Below are 22,872 nucleotides of genomic sequence, written 5' to 3' on the forward strand. Positions count from 1 at the left end.
CCTAGTTCTTCTTTTTTTTTTTTTTTTAATTTGGGCTTATGAAAAAACTACATCCACTACAAACCTAAACTAGAACTTTTAATATTTACTTTTATTTCAGACCTTCTCTATATAGTTCGGTGTGAATAATGTTAGTAAATAAATAAAAATCTGGCTGTATTATATCCAAATTGAGTTAGGAAGCTTTTCTGTCTATATTATACCAAGTTACTATTTTGTCTAACTTCTCACTTTTTACCACATAGTTTTGGTACTGTACAGTCAAGCTTTGTCATTTTTAAGGGGTAGAGTTTAAAAACAATAGAAAATTACTGCTAATTTCTTCTTGATGGATGCTATTAACACCTATTAACATCAGTAAGAGTAACAGGTTTGAACCCAAGACAAAATATCAGCCTAGTCTGTATCGTTGGAAACAACCGAAACTTAGGAAAGGAATTTTAACATATTAGTAAAATATGGAATTTTTTGGTGCTGTTCTCTTATGAAGGGAATCACAACCATAAGGCAGAAACAGCTTTTGAAAATAAGTATGATTATTAAGCTTTTAGAAAGGCAATTCTGAACTTGTCACTCACTTGGAATATTTCCACCTCAAAAAATAGTAATGCCTTACATGTAATTTCCTTAAGGAAAGCAAACACTTTAAAATGCAAAAAAAAAAAAAAAAATTCTGTATTTCACCCTAAGTGTAAAAATAAATATTTCACTACGGAATGGGGGAAAAATGAAGCACATTTAAATAATTTCATTGCACTGGAAGTTGCCAATTCGTCTGTGAGTAGTTTCACTGCAGATGAAAAGAAATCAAAATACAGGACAGATGTTGAACAAACCGCATTTAAGTTCTGTCACACACTGGCATTTTTCAAATGATTTTGGCTCATCTATGAAATAAGGTGCATTTTGCTTGATTTTGAAAAGGGGAAACATAAGGAAATATTTAAAGGCCAATTGCTGCCAATTAACTTTGATCAGTAAAAGTTCTATTTGAATCTTTCAGATTCTTCTCCTGTCTGAAATAACATACATTTATAAAATCTAGGAAAACAACAACTTGATGATTAATGCCTGTTGGCAGCCCTACCACAAGCTTGCTTAATAGCAGGATTTAAATAAACAACTATCTCTATTATGAAGGGAGTGAAATGTAGTTACAGGCATGTTTTCTCATAATGGAGCTATGAAAACCAATATTCTTTATTCTTAAAAATGCTTCTGGGGCTTCCTTGGTGGCGCAGTAGTTAAGAATCCGCCTGCCAATGCAGGGGACACGGGTTCGAGCCCTGGTCCGGGAAGATCCCACATGCTGCGGAGCAACTAAGCCGTTGTGCCACAACTACTGAGCCTGCGCTCTAGAGCCCGTGAGCCACAAATACTGAGCCCACGTGCCACAACTACTGAAGCCCACGTGCCTAGAGCCCGTGCTCCGCAACAAGAGAAGCCACCGCAATGAGAAGCCCGCACTCTGCAATGGAGAGTAGCCCCCGCTCGCCGCAACCAGAGAAAGAACGCACCCAGCAACGAAGACCCAACACAGCCAAAAATAAATAAATTAAAAAAAAAAAAAAGCTTCTAACCAAGATCAGCATGTTTGTCATTGCCCGTAACGCATTTAACTAGCCATCTTACAAAAGTTTCCCCCCAGATTATAAAGGACAAATAAAATCATCAGCAGTTTGACATAAGGAATCCTGGCAACCCAAAGAGCAGAGGCCTGACTAAAATGTTATACAACCAACTGGGCCAGACAGAAAAGAATCTGACCCAATACGATAAGAGTCTGACATGGACAGCATATGAAAGGATCACAAATTCTGTTGGATTCTAAAGGAAACCCATCTCAACCGTGATTATGTAACTGAGAAACCTGTAGCTTCTGAAAATCAACACAGTTTAATATAAAACATTCTTGACATCAACTTTTAACCCCTACCAATAATCATGTGGAATCGAACTTTGAAATACAACAGCCAAATAAAGCAAAACAGAAACTCCATGAAGGCAAAACGCATGACCATATAATCAATAATTACTTTATCTCCTTATTCCAATTATATATTCAAAAAATAATATCCCATTGTTATTCTAGGACCGATCACCTATTTCCAAACATGCAACATGAAGAGTATATAAAATAATCAGCACTTACCTCTAAGTCGTTAAAAAATAGATGTGTGTCTGCCAAGTTGAAAATCATTTCTTCCATTCGTAGTCCAAGGGAAACTGAAGTAGGTGGATCCTAAAAGAAGAATTTTACAGGTCAAGAACATACATACTTCAGGGTACAGGAAATAGAGTGTCATGCTGAGAGGGAGTTAGCATCGGGAAAGGACAAAAGGCTTGGGCTCCAGCTGCTTTTAGAGTGCGTGGTTTATTCTGTATTTGAACTTCAGTGACTTGTTTTATTTAAAAAGTATCTCTAATGTTGTTGGTACTTTGCATAATGAAGAAAAAAATTGCTGCTTATAAGATTGCAAAAAATATAAAATCTAGGGTTACTTAGACATATAGAGTAGAGGAAATTCAGCTTCACACGTCTGTTTCAGGAGCAAGAAATTCAGTGAATCAGGAAGCCATTTTTTTTTATGTTCCACCTCAATCCATGAAGAGTGTCTAAAAGCACTGCCACAAATATCAGAAAATAGATATAATATAGATTAATTTCAGAAGGATAGAAAATACCAATTTCACTCCAGATGATAACTACCATTATTTTTTATTTATTCAGATCGCCTGCCAATTTTGAGTATACTCAAAATGGAAGTGATGGCCACTCTGACCAGCTGGCACCATGCCAGTTCAGGAAGCTCATCTTGACATTCATGTGACACTATCCAGTCATCAAACAGCCAGTAACACACACAGGGGAGCACCAGCATTCTGAACAGTGGCTTCTACCCAACGCTTCAAGCCTTCGACACTAGTGATAGACAGTCTGTCCCACACAACACATATCCTGATGACATCTGTTGGTATTGAAGATGGGGAATAGAGAGATATTTGCAAGGTTTTAATGGTGTTACTCTATTCGTAATGCATCAAACCCAGGAAGCAACACTGTTCATGGTGAATATCCTGCATAATTAGTGAAAAAGGAAAAATATTCTGTAGAGAAAGTATTCAAGGATATATTGTGAGTTTTTCAAGTTTTTATTGGCATTTTAATAGCAATACCAACTTTCACCTTTATGGCCTTTAAATTTTTCCAAAGAACAATAATTTCTGATATACTATTTTATTATCACAGCAAACCTTTGGAATCTATGTGGATCATTTAATTAGAGAAACTGTAACTAGAGAAATTATGCCTTCATGTCGCCCACCCATCTAGCTGGGGTGTACTTTGTGTATCACCTGTCTTTGAGCCTTAGAGTGGAGAAAAACCCAGAGAAAATAAGTCTTGCTTTCTAATACTGTCCAATATAAACCTTGTACATTTTCTCTATTGTCTTCATTTCAAAGCTCAAGACTTGCCTTTGTTTTACCCCCTACCCTCCAAGTATCTAAAGTCCATCAACCTCAAGCCCCATCTTCTCATGGGCTTTGGGAGGCAGCGACAAATGGTAGAAGAGCCCTAGACCCAGAGGCCAAGCCCTATCCTTGTTCTCTGAGTTACTTTGGTGTCTTTATCTCACTGAGCCTCAGTTTGCTCATCTAATAAATCAGGTGGCTAGATGGCAAATATGTTGTTCTCCCGTAGAATAAAAAAACAAAACAAAACTCTGTCTCTTCATTTGTCACAATCATATGTGTTTACACACCTGGGAGAAAGGAGGGGCCTGGGATGGTGGAGGGGGTGGAGACTCACTGGGTGCCAGCCATGGGCCAATCAACTGTGGCCAGGGAGGCAGAGTCAATACCATCCCTGCACCACCCATCCGACTAGCTCCGCCCACCCCACCAGCACACCCTCAGCTCCAGCACCAGCATGGTTTATCTCACAGGAGTCCCAGAGACGGACAAGAGGAGGTTTGGGGAAAATATGGCAGGATGGTACTGCTGGTCTCAATTCCCCTCCCACCTAGGCCTTCTCTGCCAGCTGACTGGCAACGAAAAGGAGAGAGAAAACACATTATTGCCAAAAATCTGGGGTTAGATTGGCAAAGGGGCAAAGCAAATACCCCAGGGTTTGTAAGAGGGCAGACAGGAAATAAAAACACATAGACCAACTGAGTGTCCAAGAGCTGTGCAGGGAGGGACAAATAAAAACACTTCCCTCAAATTTCCTGTACAATGATTTAGCCTTGTTAAATCTTCCCTGCTTGATACCACCTAAAATCTATGAAATTTCATAGGTTGTAGAAGAATTAAAAACTGTTTACAAAGAAGTAAAGAAAAACTCTCACTGAATCTTGGTTTTATAGGAAATTGCTCACTTCCAAGAATTCCAAGTATCAATAAGTGTGTTGGGAAAAACAAATGCTCAAATACATACAGCCTAGAGCAGAATTAACCAGTAGGGGAAGTTCAAACAGCTGTTTCTAAAACAAAACACCTGACTCAGGTGTGGCCTCCCTCTAGTTGAGGCCAATAAAAATACACTGACTTGTCTCATAACCACGTCAATGAATCTTTTTATGGGGCCAGGCGAAGGAGACTCACTGCAATTATTTAATGGGCAATTCTAGAATTGATGTGCCATGGTATTGTTACTTCTGAAAAAGGATTATTTCTCCTTGATATGGTTGCTTATTTATACCACCATCAAAATAATTACTCCATTGTTTGTGAATATATAGCATACTCTAACGTTTCTTCATAAATTACAGTAATGACTTGTGAGTTGGAATACTAATACATTTTAAAGGCTTGTTCAGTCTTGTGGTCAAATACAACATAGATGTTGGCCTTATTTACCTTTTAATGTTTTTCTCTTTTGTTATTAGCAGTCACTCCTTAACAGTTTTCACACCTGTCACTCCATAGTATTGTTAGGAAACATTTACACCACCAATAGAACAGCCTGACGGTTAACTGGAATGAAAGAATTTTAGAATAGGAAGCGGATCTAGTTGAAAGCAGTGTTTCTCAAATATTTTTTAACCATAATCCACAGTAAGAAAAATCATTGTATACTCTGATCTAGTAACATCTCTCTCTCGGTCTCACACACACACAGCTGAAATGTGAGCTTGGCAAAACGAGGCTTTCCACACTGTGCGGACAGTATTCTGTTACTTTCCATTTCATCGCCCGTTAATGTGTCGAAGTCTATAGCTTGGAAAGCAGAGGTCTAAAGAACACCTACTTTTGATTTCAGAGACAGGAAAACTGATTTGCAGCCGTGTTATGATTTGCTTGTGGTAACAGAGCTGTTAGGGTACAGAGCTATCTCACCCTAAGTGTTTTACCTGAAGGGAAACTAGCCAGAAGAACAGATAGGTAACCATGGTCACAGATCTGCTTCCACATTCTAGCAACTGGAGTTCTTCTCAAATCAAGGTTGGATTTGATCTTCCTATTATAATAATCTTTCAATATTTTTGTATTTTTCAAACATGGCTGATACAAGTCAAATGTCAAAAAAGTTAACACTGAACAGTTAATAAATTAGTCCTAGCTTGATGGCTTATTTTGGCATATATAGTGGAAGAAAGAAAAAACACATTTTTTAGACCCAAACCGAGACATTAAAATCACCATGTCTTTGGCTTAATCTTACTTTCCTTGTGCTTTGCAGTAACGAATTCCAGAGCTGTAGTTGTGAAATGGTGCCTTTTAAAACACCATTTTTTGCTACATCACTTTTGAAAAATTATTTAGAACTTCGCCTCCACTTCCAAGAAACATTTCATTTTAAGTAAACCTTGTTGACAAATGTTTCCATTCTTTTCTGAACTTGACTCCTCTGTGGTATTTACCACTTCTAATTTTTTTCTTAACATTTCTTCTTCCCTTACGTCTGTAATATCATCAGTCTTTTCTGGGCATCTTCCTAGAATCTGATTACCCATCCCCTATCCCTTCAGTGATGTTGGTTCCTAGGACTGTTTTCATCCATTCCTCATTCTATTCACACTGCCTTACAGACTCCAACACACTCATACCTTCAACTATCACCCCATTCCCCGCTGTTGAACCTCAGACCTCATTTGTAGGCCCATATATCAATCACCTATTGGTCCTTTGTACTTGATAACCCATAGAGCACCTGAAACTCAATGGGCTGCAACCTGGATTCATCATATTTCCCACATCAAATGAACCACAAGCTCCTGCCCCTTGGACCTGGAATTCATACCTTCCTTATATTCGCCACCATTTTCTTTTCTCCAGCCATGTGTCTCCTTTGTAGCTATCTGTAGTAGCTTCCCTCACTGGATCGGTCTCCCCCGGTTACCGACATGAATACAACCAAGTCTCTGTTCAACCCCCATGCTCAGTCCTGCATCCCACAGAGCGCTTCTTTCAGTGCCCCTCCATCAATCCAGAGTCTCTTCCCCGACTCCTCCCAGCCGGGCTCATCAGCCGCTGGGTACCACAGCTGTATGTGCTCTTGTCTATGTCAGAGGCATATCCCTGTATCCTTCTCTCTCCATCCTTGGGACCATGCACAATGCCTGGCACAGGGCTGTCCCAAAGTTTGGCGGAGGAATAAATGAATGAAAGAAATAAACAGCAGATATTTCAAATAATTGTAATGAAGAAAAAAATATTAAATTTGATCTTTAGTTAGTTATTAGTGTTTAGTGTCAGTAAAAAAAAAAAAATCCTAGATACCTAGCTTAGGGGGAGAAAAGGACATTTGATTCCTAAAAGTCATTCTATCTACATAATATGGTATCAATATTAAACACGTTCATTCATACTTTGTACCTGATTAAAGAGCAGCTCATTCTTAGAAGAGCTACTTACAAAGCCTTTCTTATCTATTTGATGCAGTGAATAAGATTAACATAAGATCAGCATACAATTATTTATTTTTAAAATTTATCAGTGGTATGCGTTACAACATCTTGAAAAATATATTCTCATATTGTCTGCAATCTAGCTCTCTAGTAAAAACTGAATAGTTCAGTGAAGAGGCTCAAAGAGAGAAAATACAATCAAATGCTTTATCATTTTTCTTGTTTAATGAATAAACAGTGTAAACTTACTATAGTTCTTCTGCCCAGGAAATTCTACTAGCTGTTCCTTAACAAGACAAGACAAACAGCATCCAACACCGCCCCTCACTCACACACACACACACACACACACACACACACACAGAGGAATTAAATTTAACTCTGATCTTAAATTATTTTGATATGATAGTAAATTGCAAAGCAACCTAAATGTCCATCAATGGGTGAATATATAAAGATGATGTTGTACAAATATACAATGGAACATCACTCAGCCATAAAAAAGAATGAAATAATGCCATTTGCAGCAACAAGGATGGACCTAGAGATTATCATACTAAGTGAAGTAAGTCAGACAGAGACAAATATCATATAATATCACTTATGTGTGGAATCTAAAAAAAGATACAAATGAACTTATTTACAAAACAGAAATAAACTCACAGACATAGAGAACAAACTTATGGTTATCAAAGGGGAAAGGTGGGGGAGGGAGGGATAAATCAGGAGTTTGGGATTAACAGATACACACCACTACATATAAAACAGATGAACAGCAAGGACCTAGTGTACAGCACAGGGAACTACATTCAATATCTTGTAACAACATATAATGGAAAAGAATCTGAAGAAGAATATATATATATATATATTCTCTATATATATATTCTCTCTATATATATTCTATATATATATTCTCTCTATATATATTCTATATACGTATATTTTATATATATATATATATATATATATATATAAACTGAATCACTTTGCTATACACCAGAAACTAACAGAACATTGTAAATCAACTATACTTCAACTTAAAAAAAATTGCAGTTGTCTGCTTGAAGTCATGAAAATAAGGTGAAGGAACTCGTTGCAATGCTAGGCTACCCAGGGCTGTTTTGTGTAAGTCAAAAATGGTGGGCTTCCCTGGTGGTGCAGTGGTTGAGAGTCCGCCTGCCAATGCAGGGGACACGGGTTTGTGCCCTGGTCCGGGAAGATCCCACATGCCGCGGAGCGGCTGGGCCCGTGAGCCATGGCCGCTGAGCCTGCGTGTCCGGAGCCTGTGCTCCGCAACGGGAGAGGCCACAACAGTGAGAGGCCCGTGTACCAAAAAAAAAAAAAAAATGGTTATGTCTATTGAAGAGAAAGCAATATTATACAGATAAATTAGACCCAAGCCTAAAACAATTGTTTTGCTCTCATCTTCTATCCAATGATCTTTAATTATCCCATTCCCTCAAGATCTTTTTCTCCGGTTTCTAGAACACAGAGCTGCCCACAGAGACTAAAGTTATTATCATCCTGTATTCAAATTATCAGCATCATCCCTGGCCTGTTGTCATTCTTTTAGTGTTCCTTGGTTTTTTTTAGCCTGATCACTGCTATTACACTAGATCCTCACGTGATGAAAATGCTTTAAAAAGAAGAAATTCTCGACGAAATCAGTGCATAGAAATGCTGAAATGCCATTAAATTCATCTTCTAGGGAGATTCATGTCTGTCAGTCTTGAATTAACATGTTGAAAAACTATAATGTGATTCGAAGTAAATGAAAGAAAAGGGTGTCCGTAAATGTATGTGGGTATTAGAACACTGGAGGACTAGGAATGTGGGCTCTTGTTGCCTTGTTTTGCTTTACAGATGAGCTGGGGCATTGGATAAACTTCAAGCGTCACTAAAAATGCACTTTTCAGTAAGCACAATCCATAGCAGTTCAGAAATTTGATTTCACCAAGACTCAACCACCAGTGAAGACACTGTTGTAACTGCAGGGCTGTGTTGTTGCTTCCACACATCCATCTAGGAATTCTCTCAGGATGACAAGTAATGAAACTCCTTGTGGTCAGAGCTTGCAAGGATGCCATCCAGTTCATTTTTGGACTGAACTAGGTGTAACACTAACCCCAACACAAGGCATTGGCGGGGGTACTTTTTTGCTACATGTCACAGAAATTGAAGGAGCTTCTTCCAAGATAATTGTGCTTCCAACCTGCAGGCATACACGGTAGAAGGACACTGGAAGTGCACACTCTCATGGTGGTCGTACCATGGGCTTTGCAGTCATGGAGTCTAGATTGGAATTCTAACTTTGCCATTTACTAGCTGGGTGGTGGGCAAGTTCAGTTACTTAAACCCCTGGACCTCAGGTCCCTCATCAGTAAAACAGGAATACAACAGGTTTGTTTGAAGGATTAAACTGGTAATACATTTAAAGTTCTGAACATAGCGCCTGCCAAGTATTAAGCTGCTGCTGCTGCTACTACGGGTGGTGGTGGTGATTTCTGCTATCACTATACTACAATAATAACAGCAGATCAATCTGAACATGGGACACCATGTCTCCACTACAAAAAGATGCATTAACATTCTGCACTCAGATTGGATATGAAGTTCAGACTTTTTAAAGATAAGGGCAACCCTAAATTCCTCATGCCAATATTTTTGAGGTGACTGTGTTTTTAAGAGACCAATCATCAGTAAAGCTGATTTGTGTGGATGTTAAATGGGGAACATGCAGTGTGACCACTCCTAGGAGGACTGTCATTGGTTCTCCCAAAAGATCTCAACCAAGCTTCTCATCACTAGGAGAGATGACCCAACTCTAGCAAACTGGCAAAGGTGTTGTCCCATACTTTGAAGATCTAGGAACTAAAGGGGAGGAAGTGTCATTCAGATAGGATCCAAATACTGCACCAATTCAGTAGAAACCTAGAAGCGTTCTTTAAAAAAAAACAATTACTTGCACAGCCAAGCAAGCACTGTGATCCCCATGGGTGGGTCACATACCTGTTAGCTTATGCTCTTTAATCATTAAAGGGTCAGATTCGTGAACAGGCACTTAAGCACAGCCCAAATCCATTGCTTCCAGTCAATTAACAAATGACTTGGAAGAACAGGTCTTGGAAAAATCTTGACTCTGCCCAAGTTTATCAACAAATGGCTGGTAGCGATTAAAGGCAATAAACAGTTAATTACTGAGGTACATTCCAAATTTAGTACCTTCAATGTATAGTCCCTGAAAAATTTCAGTATTCACAAAATCATGTTACGTTTTAGCATTTGAGGAACAACATAATTCAGAGAGGTCTTGTTTGTGGTAGGGTCAAAGAATAAATTTGTGGGACTACTTTAAGAATATCAACATCATATAAAATTATCAGCTAACATAACAAGAAAGAAAAGTGGAGTCTTCTAGTATTAGTTCTTCCACAAATAGCAACTCTGATTGTCATGTGATTAACTACCAGGGAAAGGTATTCCATTTCTCAGCTGTCTGATGTGAGCATAGCATTCTTTCCCTAATGTAAATAGTTGATCACTTCCAAGTCAAGATTACAATGTATATACATGTATATACATAAACCTCTGTTAAATAGTATTCTTACACTGAGATTTACAAGGAAACTGCCTACAGATTAAATGCCTAAGGCTAGACTTAAGCCTCAAGGGGCAGAGTTGGATTTACCTTTAAAGTTACCCACCAAGCATCAAGCAAACCTATAGATTAATCACATTAGTTCACTGACTCAGGACTATGGCTGGTAAACTGAAATTCACTATGCTGTTGAAAAGATAATAAAGGAATGTGGCACCTGCATGAGCCACTGAGGATATCTATCTGTCTCCTAGAGGTGACCAGGAAGCCTTAACAAGGATCTGTACTAATACTGGAGAGATATTCAAGGAGAGAGAAGATATTTGAGAAAATCTCTAAATTCAGAAAGTGGTTTAGGTTTATCTCAACACTTTGCCTCACCAAAAGTAACTATGGGCTAGTTATTTGCAACAAGCACTGTCACATCTTTTTATTTCTGATGTGCATCCACATATACTTGGTTCTGCTGAGTTAATGAACTTGTGGTTTAACTCTCCTCCCGCCCCCGCCCAAAACTCTGGAGTTTTCTCCTTCCTAATCAACTAACTTTGAGCCAATAAGAAAGGATTTACAGGATAATTACAATGGATTGTTAGAGGAGACTGTCCAACCAGCAAGCTGAAGTGTAAAACAAGAGCAACCAGGGCTTCCCTGGTGGCGCAGTGGTTGAGAGTCCGCCTGCTGATGCAGGGGACACGGGTTCGTGCCCCGGTCTGGGAAGATCCCACATGCCGCGGAGCGGCTGGGCCCGTGAGCCATGGCCGCTGAGCCTGCGCATCCGGAGCCTGTGCTCCGCAACGGGAGAGGCCACAACAGTGAGAGGCCCGTGTACCGCAAAAAAAGAAAAACAACAACAAAAAAAACAAGAGCAACCAGACATTACACATCTCTTACTGGAAGGATATACCCCACCTATGAAGTCTTGACCAAAACAAACAAACCATTAAACCTGAATCTAATTAAGCTTCCGGATCTAGCTACTAATTCACAGGAACTACAGGGGACAAAAGAATATGTGACAAAGGAACACAACGGAGATGCAATCAAGAAAACCCAGAGTCTCAGACACTCTATAAGACAGATGATCTGGTTATTTCAACAGAAATACTCAAGGTTAAAAAAAAAGATTGAGTGAGAATGTACAGATTAAAGACATGTAAGAGACATACAATAAACTGTAAAAAAAATTATAAAACCACTGGAGAAAAACACTTTACAAAGTAGGAACAGAGGATAGAAGGAAACTATCTCAATACCACAAAGGACATATATGAAAAGCCCACAGGCAACATCATACTCAATGGTTAAAGTCTGAATGCTTTTCCTCTATGACCAGGAGTAAGACAAGGATGCCTGCTTTTGCCATTTCTAGTTGACATAGTACTGGAAATCTTAGCCAGAGCAATTCAGTAAGAAAGAAAAAGAAATAAAAGTCATCCAAATAGGAAAGGAAGAAGTAAAATGTCTTTGTTCACAGATGACATGATCTTATATGTAGAAAATGCCAAAGAGTTTCTAAAAACTGTTAGAACTAACAAATGAATTCAGCACAGTTACAGGATACAAAATCAGGACACAAAAATCAACTGCATTTCTATATACTAATAATGAACAATCCAGGAAGGAAGTTAAGACAATTTCATTTAAAATAGCATCAAAATGAATAAAATACTTAGAAATAAATGTAACCAAGTAGGCAAAAGACTGGTATACTGAAAACTACAAAATGTTGCTGAAAGAAATCAAAGAAGACACAAACAAATGGAAAGGCAGTCCATTTTCATGGATGGAAGACTTAACATTAAGATATCAATATACCCAAAGTGATTTACCCTATCAAGTTTTCAATGATGTTTTTTGCAAAACCAGAAATATCCATCATAAAATTCATATGGAATCTCAAGGGACCCCAAATAGCCAAAACAATCTTGAAACAGAATAACAAAGTTGGGTCTCACACTTTCTGATTTCAAAACTTAGTTACAAAGCCACAGTAGTCAAAACAGTGTGGTATAGAGTGATCTATAAAGACAGACATATAGACCAATGGCATACAACAGACAGCTCAGAAATAAATTCCTACATATATGGTCAAATGACTTTCAACAAGGGTGCTAAGATTATTCAATGAGGAAAAGACAATCTTTTCAACAAATGGTGTGGGGAAAACTGGATATCCACATGCAAAAGAATAAAGTTGGATCCTTACCTTACACCGTATACAAAAATGAACTCAAAATGGATCAAAGACCTAAACCTAAGAGTGAATTTATAAAACTCTTAGGGGAAAAGCTTCATAACACTGAATCTGGCAGTGACTTCTTGGCTATGACACCAAAGGCACAGGCAACAAAAGAAAAAAATAGATAAATTTGACTATATCTAAAAACTCTGTGCATCAAAGGGTCCAATTAACAGAATAAAAAGGCAACGTATGGAATAGTAGAAAATACTGAAACTCATATCTGATAGGAGGTTAGTATCCAGGATATACAAAGAACACCTACAACTAAGCAACAAAAAATGAACAACCCGATTAAAAAATGGGCAAAGAACTTGAATAGATATTCTCTAAAGAAGATATACAATAGAAACATCGTATCACTATGTTGTGCACCAGGAACTAACATTGTGTTGCAGGTCAATTATACTTAAAAAGAAAACAAATAAACTCATAGAAAAAATCAGATTTGTGGTTACCAGAGGTGGGAAGTGGGGGGATGAGGGATTGGATGAAGGTGGTCAAAAGATACTAACTTCCAGTTATAAAATAAATGCTAGGGATGTAATATACAACATGATTAATATAATTAACACTGCTGTATGATATATATGGAAGTTGTTAGAATAAATCCTAAGAGTTCTCATCACAGGTAAAAAATACTTTTTCTTTTTTGTTTATTTAACTTACTGTGATAAGTATTTCAAGATGTATGTAAGTCAAATCGTTACGCTGTACACAAACCTATACAGTGCTGGATGTCAATTATATCTCAGTAAGACAGGAAGAAAAAAAAGCTAAAATAAAAAGAAGATATACAAATGGTCAACAAGCACATGAAAAGATGATCAACGTAACTAATCATTAGGGAAATGCAAATCAAAATCACAATGAGATACCACCTCACACTCATTAGGATGGCTACTATAAAAAAAATCTGGAAAATAACAAGTGTTGATAAGGATATAGAGAAACTGGAACCCTTGTGCACTGTTGGCACAGCTGCCATGAAAAACAGTATGGCAGTTCCTCCAAAAATTAGGCATAGGGTTACTATGTGATCCAGCAATTCTACTTCTGGTACCCGAAATAATTGAAAGCAGGGTCTCCAAGAGATATCTGTACACCCATGTTCATAGCAGCCTTATTCACAATTGCTAAAAGGTAAAAGCAACCCAAGTGTCCACTGACAGATGAATAGACAAAATGAGGCATACCATACAATGGAGTATTACTCAGCCTTAAATAAAAAGGAAAGGAATTCTGACACATGCATACAACATGAATGAACCTGGAAGACATTATGCTAAGTGAAGTAAGCCACTCACAAAAAGACAAATACTGTATGATTTTACTTATATGAAGTATTCAGATTATCACACTAAGTGAAGTGAGACAGAGAAAGACAAATATATGATATCACTTACATGTGGAATCTAAAAAATAATACAAATCAACTTATTTACAAAACAGACTCACAGACATAAAGAACAAACTTATAGTTACCACAGGGAAAGGACAAATTAGGAGTATGGGATTAACAGATACACACCACTATATATAAAAAGATAAAAAACAAGGATTTACTGTATAGCACAGGGAACTGTATTCAGCATCCTGTAATAATCTATAAAGGAAAAGAATCTGAAAAAGAACATATATATACCTGAATGACTTTGCTGTACACCTGAAACTAACACAATATTGTAAATCAACTATAGTTCAATAAAAATAAATAAATTACAGAGCAGTCAAAATCATAGAGACAGAAAGTAGAATGGTGATTGCCAGGTGCTGTGGGGAGGAGAGGATGGGGAGTTATTTAATGAGTATAGACTTTCAGTTTTGCAAGATCAAAAGAGTTCTGGAGATTGGTTGCACAATAATGTGGATGAATTTAATGCCACTGAACTGTATGCTTAAAAGCTGCTAAGAGGGCTTCCCTGGTGGCGCAGCAGTTGAGAGTCCGCCTGCCGATGCAGGGGACACGGGTTCGTGCCCCGGTCGGGGAAGATCCCACATGCCGCGGAACGGCTGGGCCAGTGAGCCATGGCCGCTGGGCCTGCGCATCCGGAGCCTGTGCTCCGCAACGGTAGAGGCCACAGCAGTGAGGCCCGTGTAATGCAGAAAACAAAAAACAAAAAAACAAAGAAACAAGAAAACTGCTAAGAAAGTAGAGTTTATCTTACGTGTATTTTACAATTTAAAATTAAAAAAAAGAATTGGAGAAATGTAACCGTTGATTAGACATTCAATGATATTAAGAAATTATTATTAATTTTGCTAGATGGCTAAAGTTCTGAGTAACATCTACTATTTCTATTCTAAAAAGTCTTTTAATGGAGTCTTAAATACATACTGAAATACATACAAATGAAATAATATGATCTCTGGGACTTGCTTTGAAAAATAACCCTAGGGTAGAGCAGGATAGGGGAGGGATGTGGTAAAGGACATACATGCAACAAGATTAACTAGGATCTGATCATTGTTAAAGCTGGCAGAGGTTACACTGGGTTCCGTTATACCATTTCATCTACTTATGTAGATGTTTAGAAGTTTCTATAATAAATTTTAAAAAAATATTCACTGTGTCCAGATTGGTTGTCTTTTGGTGGTGAAACTATAGATTAAAAATATTTATTTTGAAAATGTAAAGCACACTCAAACCATACTTTTAAAATGACAAAAGAAATTTTTAAGTCAAAATTGTCAAAAGTCTTGCAAAATTCCTCAGTATCTCCCTTTTATTGAAAAGATGCTAGGAGTCGCTTGGTAATCTGTACTCAGACTTAAGTGAGATTTGTCATATACAGAAGGATGTAGGTCAGAAGACAATGCTTTTCTTGTATTAACTCTACTAATTTTTTATCATATAGGATGGTCTTTTCCAGAAAACCAGAGAAACTCCTACATACATAATGGAAGCCACAGGACCTATGTCTTATATATTTAGGAGCAGCAGTGTCACATTGTAATGCTGATCGGCTGCAAAGGAGAATTCCCAGTGTAATTTAAGAATAGCGGTAACCCTAGAAGCATCTCATTTAGGGCCTCTGGCATTTATTTTTTGGTTGTGCAGCTCCTGTGGATCCTGATCTTTTTTTTCTGGCTCACAATACTAGTGTTATCATTTGACATCCTATTATTGGCTCTTTCTTACTAGCTAAGTAATTGTAGCTATTAGAGAACACTTGCCCTGAGTAATACAGGAAGACTTGTTTCCTTCTTAATATTGTTATTCCTTTGGAGATTCTGTGGTTTCACTCTTTGTGGATTGAGAGTGGCGTTAGTTTAGATCAGTTTTGCCCCAATGAAGGACTGCTGTTGAAGACTCATCCATTTCCTACCGACTGCCTCCTTTATTAATTTATAAGCTCCCTGAAGGCAGGAATTACGGCTAGGCACCTATTACATTGCTATGTATGTATTCAAGAAATTATAAAGGGCTGACATATATACACTCTTATGTATAAAACAGATAACTAATAAGAACCTGCTGTATAAAAAATAAATTAAAAAAAAAAAGAAATCATAAAGGACTGACATTCTGAATGACTCATTGGTATCAGACCAGGAGATAAATGGTGACTCAGGCAGGAGAGGGGTGCACAGCCAAGTGTGTCTTAGGTACTACAGCCTGTATAACATGGGTGGTTTTGCGTGTGCAACTTGGAACGGTGCCATTTGGTGGTACAATTTTTTGAATTACTTAATGGATGTTTTCAGTGATCATTACTCACAACGAAACTACTATAGGCCAGAAGGCTAAGGAACTGCATGCCATCTACTACGTCTACTATGATAAATTCTTTGGATGGGGTCTTAAATTTTGGTTAGTCCTAACATGGGGACCACATGGCATTAGCATGGATTCTTTCCCAGATCTGTGAGGAGCAGCAGCAGGGGGTACTTTCTGACATGACTTGTGCTGTATTCCACTGACCAAGCTGACGTTCATGCTGCTCAGATTATTTCGTTGGCCATTTATGTTGAGAAATATCATAGTTACATCTGCATTGCTAATTCCAGTATTTGTACATGATATTTGATCTTAACTATCTGTAAAACTGTTTGGAAGGATGGTAGGCACTCAGCCTTAATTCTCATTTTGTGGCTTCAACGGCAATTTAATCTGTTTTTAATGGTAAACACGAGCACCCCCCACACCTACCACCCCTCGAACTGAGGCTGATTAAAAAATGCTTTTCTTGGGCTTCCCTGGTGGCACAGTGGTTGAGAGTCCGCCTGCCGATGCAGGGGACACGGGTTCGTGCCCCGGTCCGGGAAGATTCCACATGCCACGGAGCGGCTGGGCCCGTGAGCCATGGCCGCTGAGCCTGTGCGTCCGGAGCCTGTGCTCTGCAACGGGAGAGGCCACAACAGTGAGAGGCCCGCGTACCGCCAAAAAAAAAAAAAAAAAAAAAAAGCTTTCCTTAACCCATTTTCATTACTTTCTCAAAATTCTATTTTTGGCTCAGAGTGTCCATGGCCCTTTGAGCCTCAAAATAGATAGTTTGAGGAAAACCTGTTTATCTCTTCTTGGGTTTTTAGAACAGGATCCAGAATGTTATTCTGAGTACAAAAATAAAATACTTTGTCCTTTCTCTAGAAACCTTAAAGCTAACCATTCATCTAGCCATAAAAATATCTCTTTTTTTATTGACTATTTTAAAAGATACATCCCAAGATTTTTAGTTTTCGTTTAACAATGCTCCAATGCCAAATATTGCATTAGATCTTGTATAGTCCAAAAAGAATAAGTCACTTAAGTTTTACTGTAAAAACAACTAAAATAGCACCAAATGTTAATAGGAAAGCAATTTCTCTTTATTGCTTAGATATACCAGTAAAATATTAAAAGAAAAAATTGTTCGTATTATTAATATAGCTCTGGTTCCTACTTCCACACCCTTGAAATTTTGCCCTTTTATTCCTTTTCTTTTACCATCTTAGTTTTCTAAACTGAAAAGCAAAAAAATTTAACAGTGAAATAAACCAAGCAAAAGTATAAGGTAATATACATTTATCCAATACAAATTATTTAAGCTGAGACCTTTAAGAAATATTTTAATACCTAAGTCGTTGTTCTAATATTAGATAGCTGCAGCATTCCGAGTAATAGGACTTCTACAGTAATAGTAATATAGTATAGTAATATAGTAATATTACTGTAGTAATTCTACAGTGATAGTAATAGGGTTCTACAAAGTACCAGTGATGCTGGGGATTTATTTTACTGAAAGCCAAAAAAATTAATTTTGCTTTTTAATTTTTCTTTTTTTTCTTTTTTGCGGTACGCGGGCCTCTCACTGCTGTGGCCTCTCCTGTTGTGGAGCACAGGCTCCCGACGCGCAGGCTCAGCAGCCATGGCTCACAGGCCCAGCCGCTCCACGGCATGTGGGATCTTCCCAGACCGGGGCACGAACCCGTGTCCCCTGCATCGGCAGGCGGACTCTCAACCACTGCACCACCAGGGAAGCCCTGCTTTTTAATTTATCTATTACTATTTCCAATTTCCAAGTACCTTTTAAATACATGATAAATGTCTTTTGCATCTCTCCTATCTGAATATGTACCCCACTACATCTATATGATCAAACCTATACAGAATCCTGGCAATTGCTATTCTAATACTTTGGATCAAAAAGTAGAACCTATGATGTTTTAAAAATGCTATTTAAAGAGTTTATCTTAGGCTAGAAAGAGGTGCCAGAAGATGGTTCAACTATTTCAGAAAGTCTGACTAGTTCCCTGGGATATGGTACTTACATTTTTAATTTGTGGACTAAAAGGTAAGGTTCTAAAAATTCTATCTGCTCTGATCCTAAGTGGGCAGCTAAGCCTCCACTGGCGAACAATTACTGGGATTGAAGTGGCCCAGTGAGGTGTGATGCGAAGGATGTGAACAGGTTTATGAGGATTTGTTGGTCAATGTGAAAATCTTGTAAAGTATCCTCAAAGCAACAACAAATCTTGGCCAGTCTCAATCAAAGGAAAGAAAAAAAAAATACCCATTTTGGACCCCTTAAGCAACTCCTTATTTAGAACGCTAATATTACAGCCACAGACAGGGCCCAAATGCCATTTAAAATAAATTCTCCCCATTCAGGATCTTTTGTTTTGGAGAAAAAGAAGCTGAAAAACAGGAATGGGCAGGCACTCTGAGTCCAGGAGTGGCTTATTTTCAAGGCCCCATGCTGGTTGCTCACAAGGGAAGGATTAAAGATAAGATGAGAAAATTAGCTCCCTTCTTGGAGAGAAGAAAAACAAAATATGCTGAAATGTTATTTCATTTAAAAATATTTCTAAAAGTGTTACGTAAATGATATGTACAACCTATGAGACCCAAAGATTCCACTGTTTTCTTTCTTTTCTCTAACCTGTCTAAAGTTATCAACACCATCAATGGTATATTAACTTTTTGTAATTTTATAAGGCCCTATCACTGAACAGCTGGTGTGAAATGCCAAGGTTTAGGAGCTGGGCATAGTTCTGATGCCAATTAAGAAATAATCTCTATTACCAGGAGAGAAGGCACACACATGAAAAATAAATCACAGCTGAATTACTCACTGAATGATTTTAAAAAGAAAAAAATCCAAACTTGTGGTAGGGCTAATCAGGTTATTTTTACTGATTAGATATGTGACACTCGACTGCTCTAATTTTCTCCTATTTAAGAGATTCTCTTTCAACATCATGAAAATAATACCCAAGTAGAGAATAAGGGTAAGAACTTCACCATTCCAAAGATGAATTGTGATTGTGGAGAAAACCCAATGAATCCCAAACATGGGACAGATGCCAAGACATGGTACAAAGAGGGAGGAAGGAGAAGAAAGCCAGAACAGATCTAGCCAAGTTGGGGCCCATGCAGTGCCAGCAAAAAGCCTACACGGCTAAATCCAATAAAAAAACATCTAGATTTCACTTGTAACCACTCTCCTATCTCTCTCTCCTTCCTAGTGTTACAGCCATTCTCTTAGACCTTTATTATTTCCTACTGGGAGGACTGTAATAATCTTCTCTGCTATCTCATCAATCTTCCAAATGGTACACGTCCATCATGTCGCTCTACTGTTTCAGTATCGTTCATGGCATCCCCATGCCCACATCACAAAATCCTGGCATTCAGGGCTCCTGGCACCCCCCTTTTGAGGGTGATGGGCCCATCAGAAGACTAGATGAAATTCCTGATGCTGTCAGTTAACAGATGTGCTTCCTTGGGCCAATCATTTAATCTTCTGAGCCACAGCTTCCTCATTAGAAAAAACGAAGGAACTAATTGGATATTTAATCAGTGTGAGATGGCAGTGCAGACGGTAACAGCTGAACAAAGGTGCAGTATTTTTATTACCATTTCAATACATTTTCTGCTACTCATCTTCTGCAAGTCCGATCCTCTATATGTACTTAATAGATATCCAGCCACCTTGCCTACCATTTCCCTAAATGGTTATGCTATCCTTCCACCTCTCCCAGTCTGCTACCTGGAACAACAAAGTATTCACTATTGCTCACTCCCTCCTCTGAACCCCCCAAAGTAAGCAATAATAGCTCTTATTTACAAAGTGCCTATGAGTATTTTTCTAGGTGCTTTACATTGTTTTCCCAACAGCCCCGTGATTGCTCCCATTTTATAGATGGGAAGATTAAGACAGAACGAGTGAGACTTGCATTATCTCCAAGGGGCTTTTCCAGGCCTTAGAGCAAGGGAGGTCCAAAGCTGGTGGTGGCAGGCCAGTATGGTGGTTGGAAAGCTGTGGTGATTCATGTTTGTTCACTGCGTTCCCTTTTATATGCATGAACATGAAAAATAGGCTTCATTCAATAAGGTAGCAGGAACATACATTTCAGTCTACGTTACAGCCAGTAAGGAGGAAGAGGCTGCCAGTTAAAGGGAAAGAGAACCACTGTCAGGATAAGGGCAACGAAAAGGGATGAAGGAGACTCTTTCAGCTGGAAATCCCTTTGATAGTCAAAAACATTGTGTTTTGGTTCATTTTGAGAGTTTAGGTTCCATGTCAATTCACAGTATCCAAAGGTTATATTTGGAACCCTTATTTATTTCATCATTTTGATCTAACTTGGCATTGATACACAAAGAAGGTAATAAAATCAGGGAACAATCCTTTGGGAGTAAGTGGCCACTCAGCACACCTGTCACATAGCCCTAGGGCACTTCTCTGCTGGGATGACCAGAGCCACTACAAAGGTTTGAAAGTGTGCTCTGGGTTTTACTCATTTGTCGAATATTTCTTAGCTGAGAACTGTGGCTGCCACTGCCACCCATCCACCAAAACCCATTCTCTGTTTCTTCCTGGGCACACAGCTAGGCTACATCTCCTGGTCTCCTTTGCACTGGGCCAAGGGAGCAGAGGTTATGTACCCTTCTAAGCCTGGCCCATAAAGCCTGCCACTCATGCTCCCCCCTGCTTTTTCTCCCTGTGGACTAGAAAGCTGATGACAAGGATCACAGAAGCCTCAGAAGCTACACGGTGAGATGGTACAACCATCACCTGCAGGGCCAAAGCCTGCCTAAACCAAGCAACCTGGGAGATCCACTCAAGACCATTCAGTAGGAAACATAAATTTCTGTTGTGTTTGAGCCATGAGATTTGGGGCCTATTTGTTATCACCACTTTGCCTACCCTGACAAATTCATGTGCTGGCTTGTGCTTCACTGGGGCCTCAGATGCAGACACACAATGCCTGCATTGAGTTTACTGTCTAGTCAGCCACACTGTGGCCGTCATTGAATTGTCCCGATGTCCTGAAGGCAGGAGTAATATTAAGTAACACGAAGTTCAGAGCATGATCTAGAGCAAGGGCAGGCAAACCCTTTCTCTAAAGGGACAGACAAAAAATATTTTAGACTTTGCAGGCCATATACGGTTTCTGAGACAAATTCTTCATCTCTCTCTCTCTCTCTCTCTCTTTTTTATTTTTTTATATATATATCCCTTTAAAAATTCAAACAACATTCTTAGCTTGGAAGCTCTACAAAAACAGACCACGAACCAGATTTGGCCTATGAGATGTGATCTGTCAATCCCTTGTCTAGATTTTAAAAATCCAGTGGAAGGATATTTCATGACATGTAAAAATTACATGAAATTCAAACTTGGGAACTATAAGTAAAGTTTTATTGACATTTATTCAGTTACATATTATCTGTGGCTGTTTTTGCACTACCAGGGCAGAGCTGAAGAGTTATGACAGGATATGGCCCACAGAGCCTGAAATATTTATTATCTGACCCTTTATCAAAAAAGTTTATGAAACCCTGGTCTGGAGGTTCCAAAAGAGAGATCATCCTGTTTAAGTAACCAGATCCTCTATAGCCCAAGGAGGACACTGGATGTCTGGCTGCTTGGGTGCCATGCTAAGAATTTGACATCTATAGCCACCATGGAAGGCGGCTCAACAGAGTTTGGAGTTTTAGGGAGTTCATACCCTAAAACAGGGTAAGAACAGTTATCTTTCCTGGCTACCTAGAGTGTTCTGATGAAATGGGTTAGATAAGCTGCTGTCAAATTTTTCTTTCATCAATGTGCTGAATGATCAGTAATACACTCACTAGGGAGGTTCAGTTGATCTAAATTCACTATGACAATGGGGACCTTCCTAGAAGCCTGGTACATTAGAAAACAAATGCTTAGACAGCAGACACAAGATCAATCAGTGACATATGCTGTTTTTATTATTGGATTATGGCTATTAATAAGGCCCTTCAAATTCATGACATGACTTACATCTTTTTTTTCCCCTCCAGCCTTATTGCGAAATCATTGGCACTTAATGAATTCTTAAAGCAATTATAAGTAGTCAGATTTATGGATATGGAAACTAAGGCTCAGCATGGATAAACAATTTGCCCAAGGTCAATGAACTGAAAATCAGAGCTTAGATCTGAGTCTAGCTCTATCTGAATTCAAATCCGATGCTCTTTCTATTACACCATAAGGCCTATCACATATTGGTACTTCAAAAATTTAAAGACACTACCATAATTTACTCACTAGCAACTATGCCAGATTCAAGGAGTTTTTTGTTTTGTTTGACAGCCAAGGTTCAGCTACATTAAAATACAACTAATACATATTTGATGCCAGACACGATGCGAAGTGTTTTTCACATTTGGTCTCCACCTCTTCAGTTTCCTCATCTGTAAATGGGTTTGGCAATAGCAGTTT

At 38.5% G+C, this 22,872-nt stretch overlaps 1 protein-coding gene across 9 annotated transcripts in view; it reads right to left on the reverse strand.

The window, feature by feature from the left end:
* Positions 1-22,872, reverse strand: part of EYA1 (EYA transcriptional coactivator and phosphatase 1) — a gene marked incomplete at both ends in the record, with an annotated part of 324,574 nt that overhangs the window by 46,589 nt on the left and 255,113 nt on the right. For 6 of the 9 annotated variants that reach the window (XM_079722292.1, XM_079722299.1, XM_079722298.1 and 3 more), the window contains one exon: positions 2,153-2,242. The exons of 2 other annotated variants lie outside the window; for them this stretch is intronic. In XM_079722292.1, the coding sequence (XP_079578418.1) occupies positions 2,153-2,242 (90 nt within the window). Of the gene's footprint in view, positions 1-807; positions 910-2,152; positions 2,243-22,872 lie in introns of those variants that run through there. One more of the 9 variants, XM_079722300.1, reaches the window with a different exon arrangement.

This window comes from Hyperoodon ampullatus (genome assembly GCF_949752795.1).
Source record: "Hyperoodon ampullatus genome assembly, chromosome: 17".
NCBI lineage: Eukaryota > Metazoa > Chordata > Mammalia > Artiodactyla > Ziphiidae > Hyperoodon > Hyperoodon ampullatus.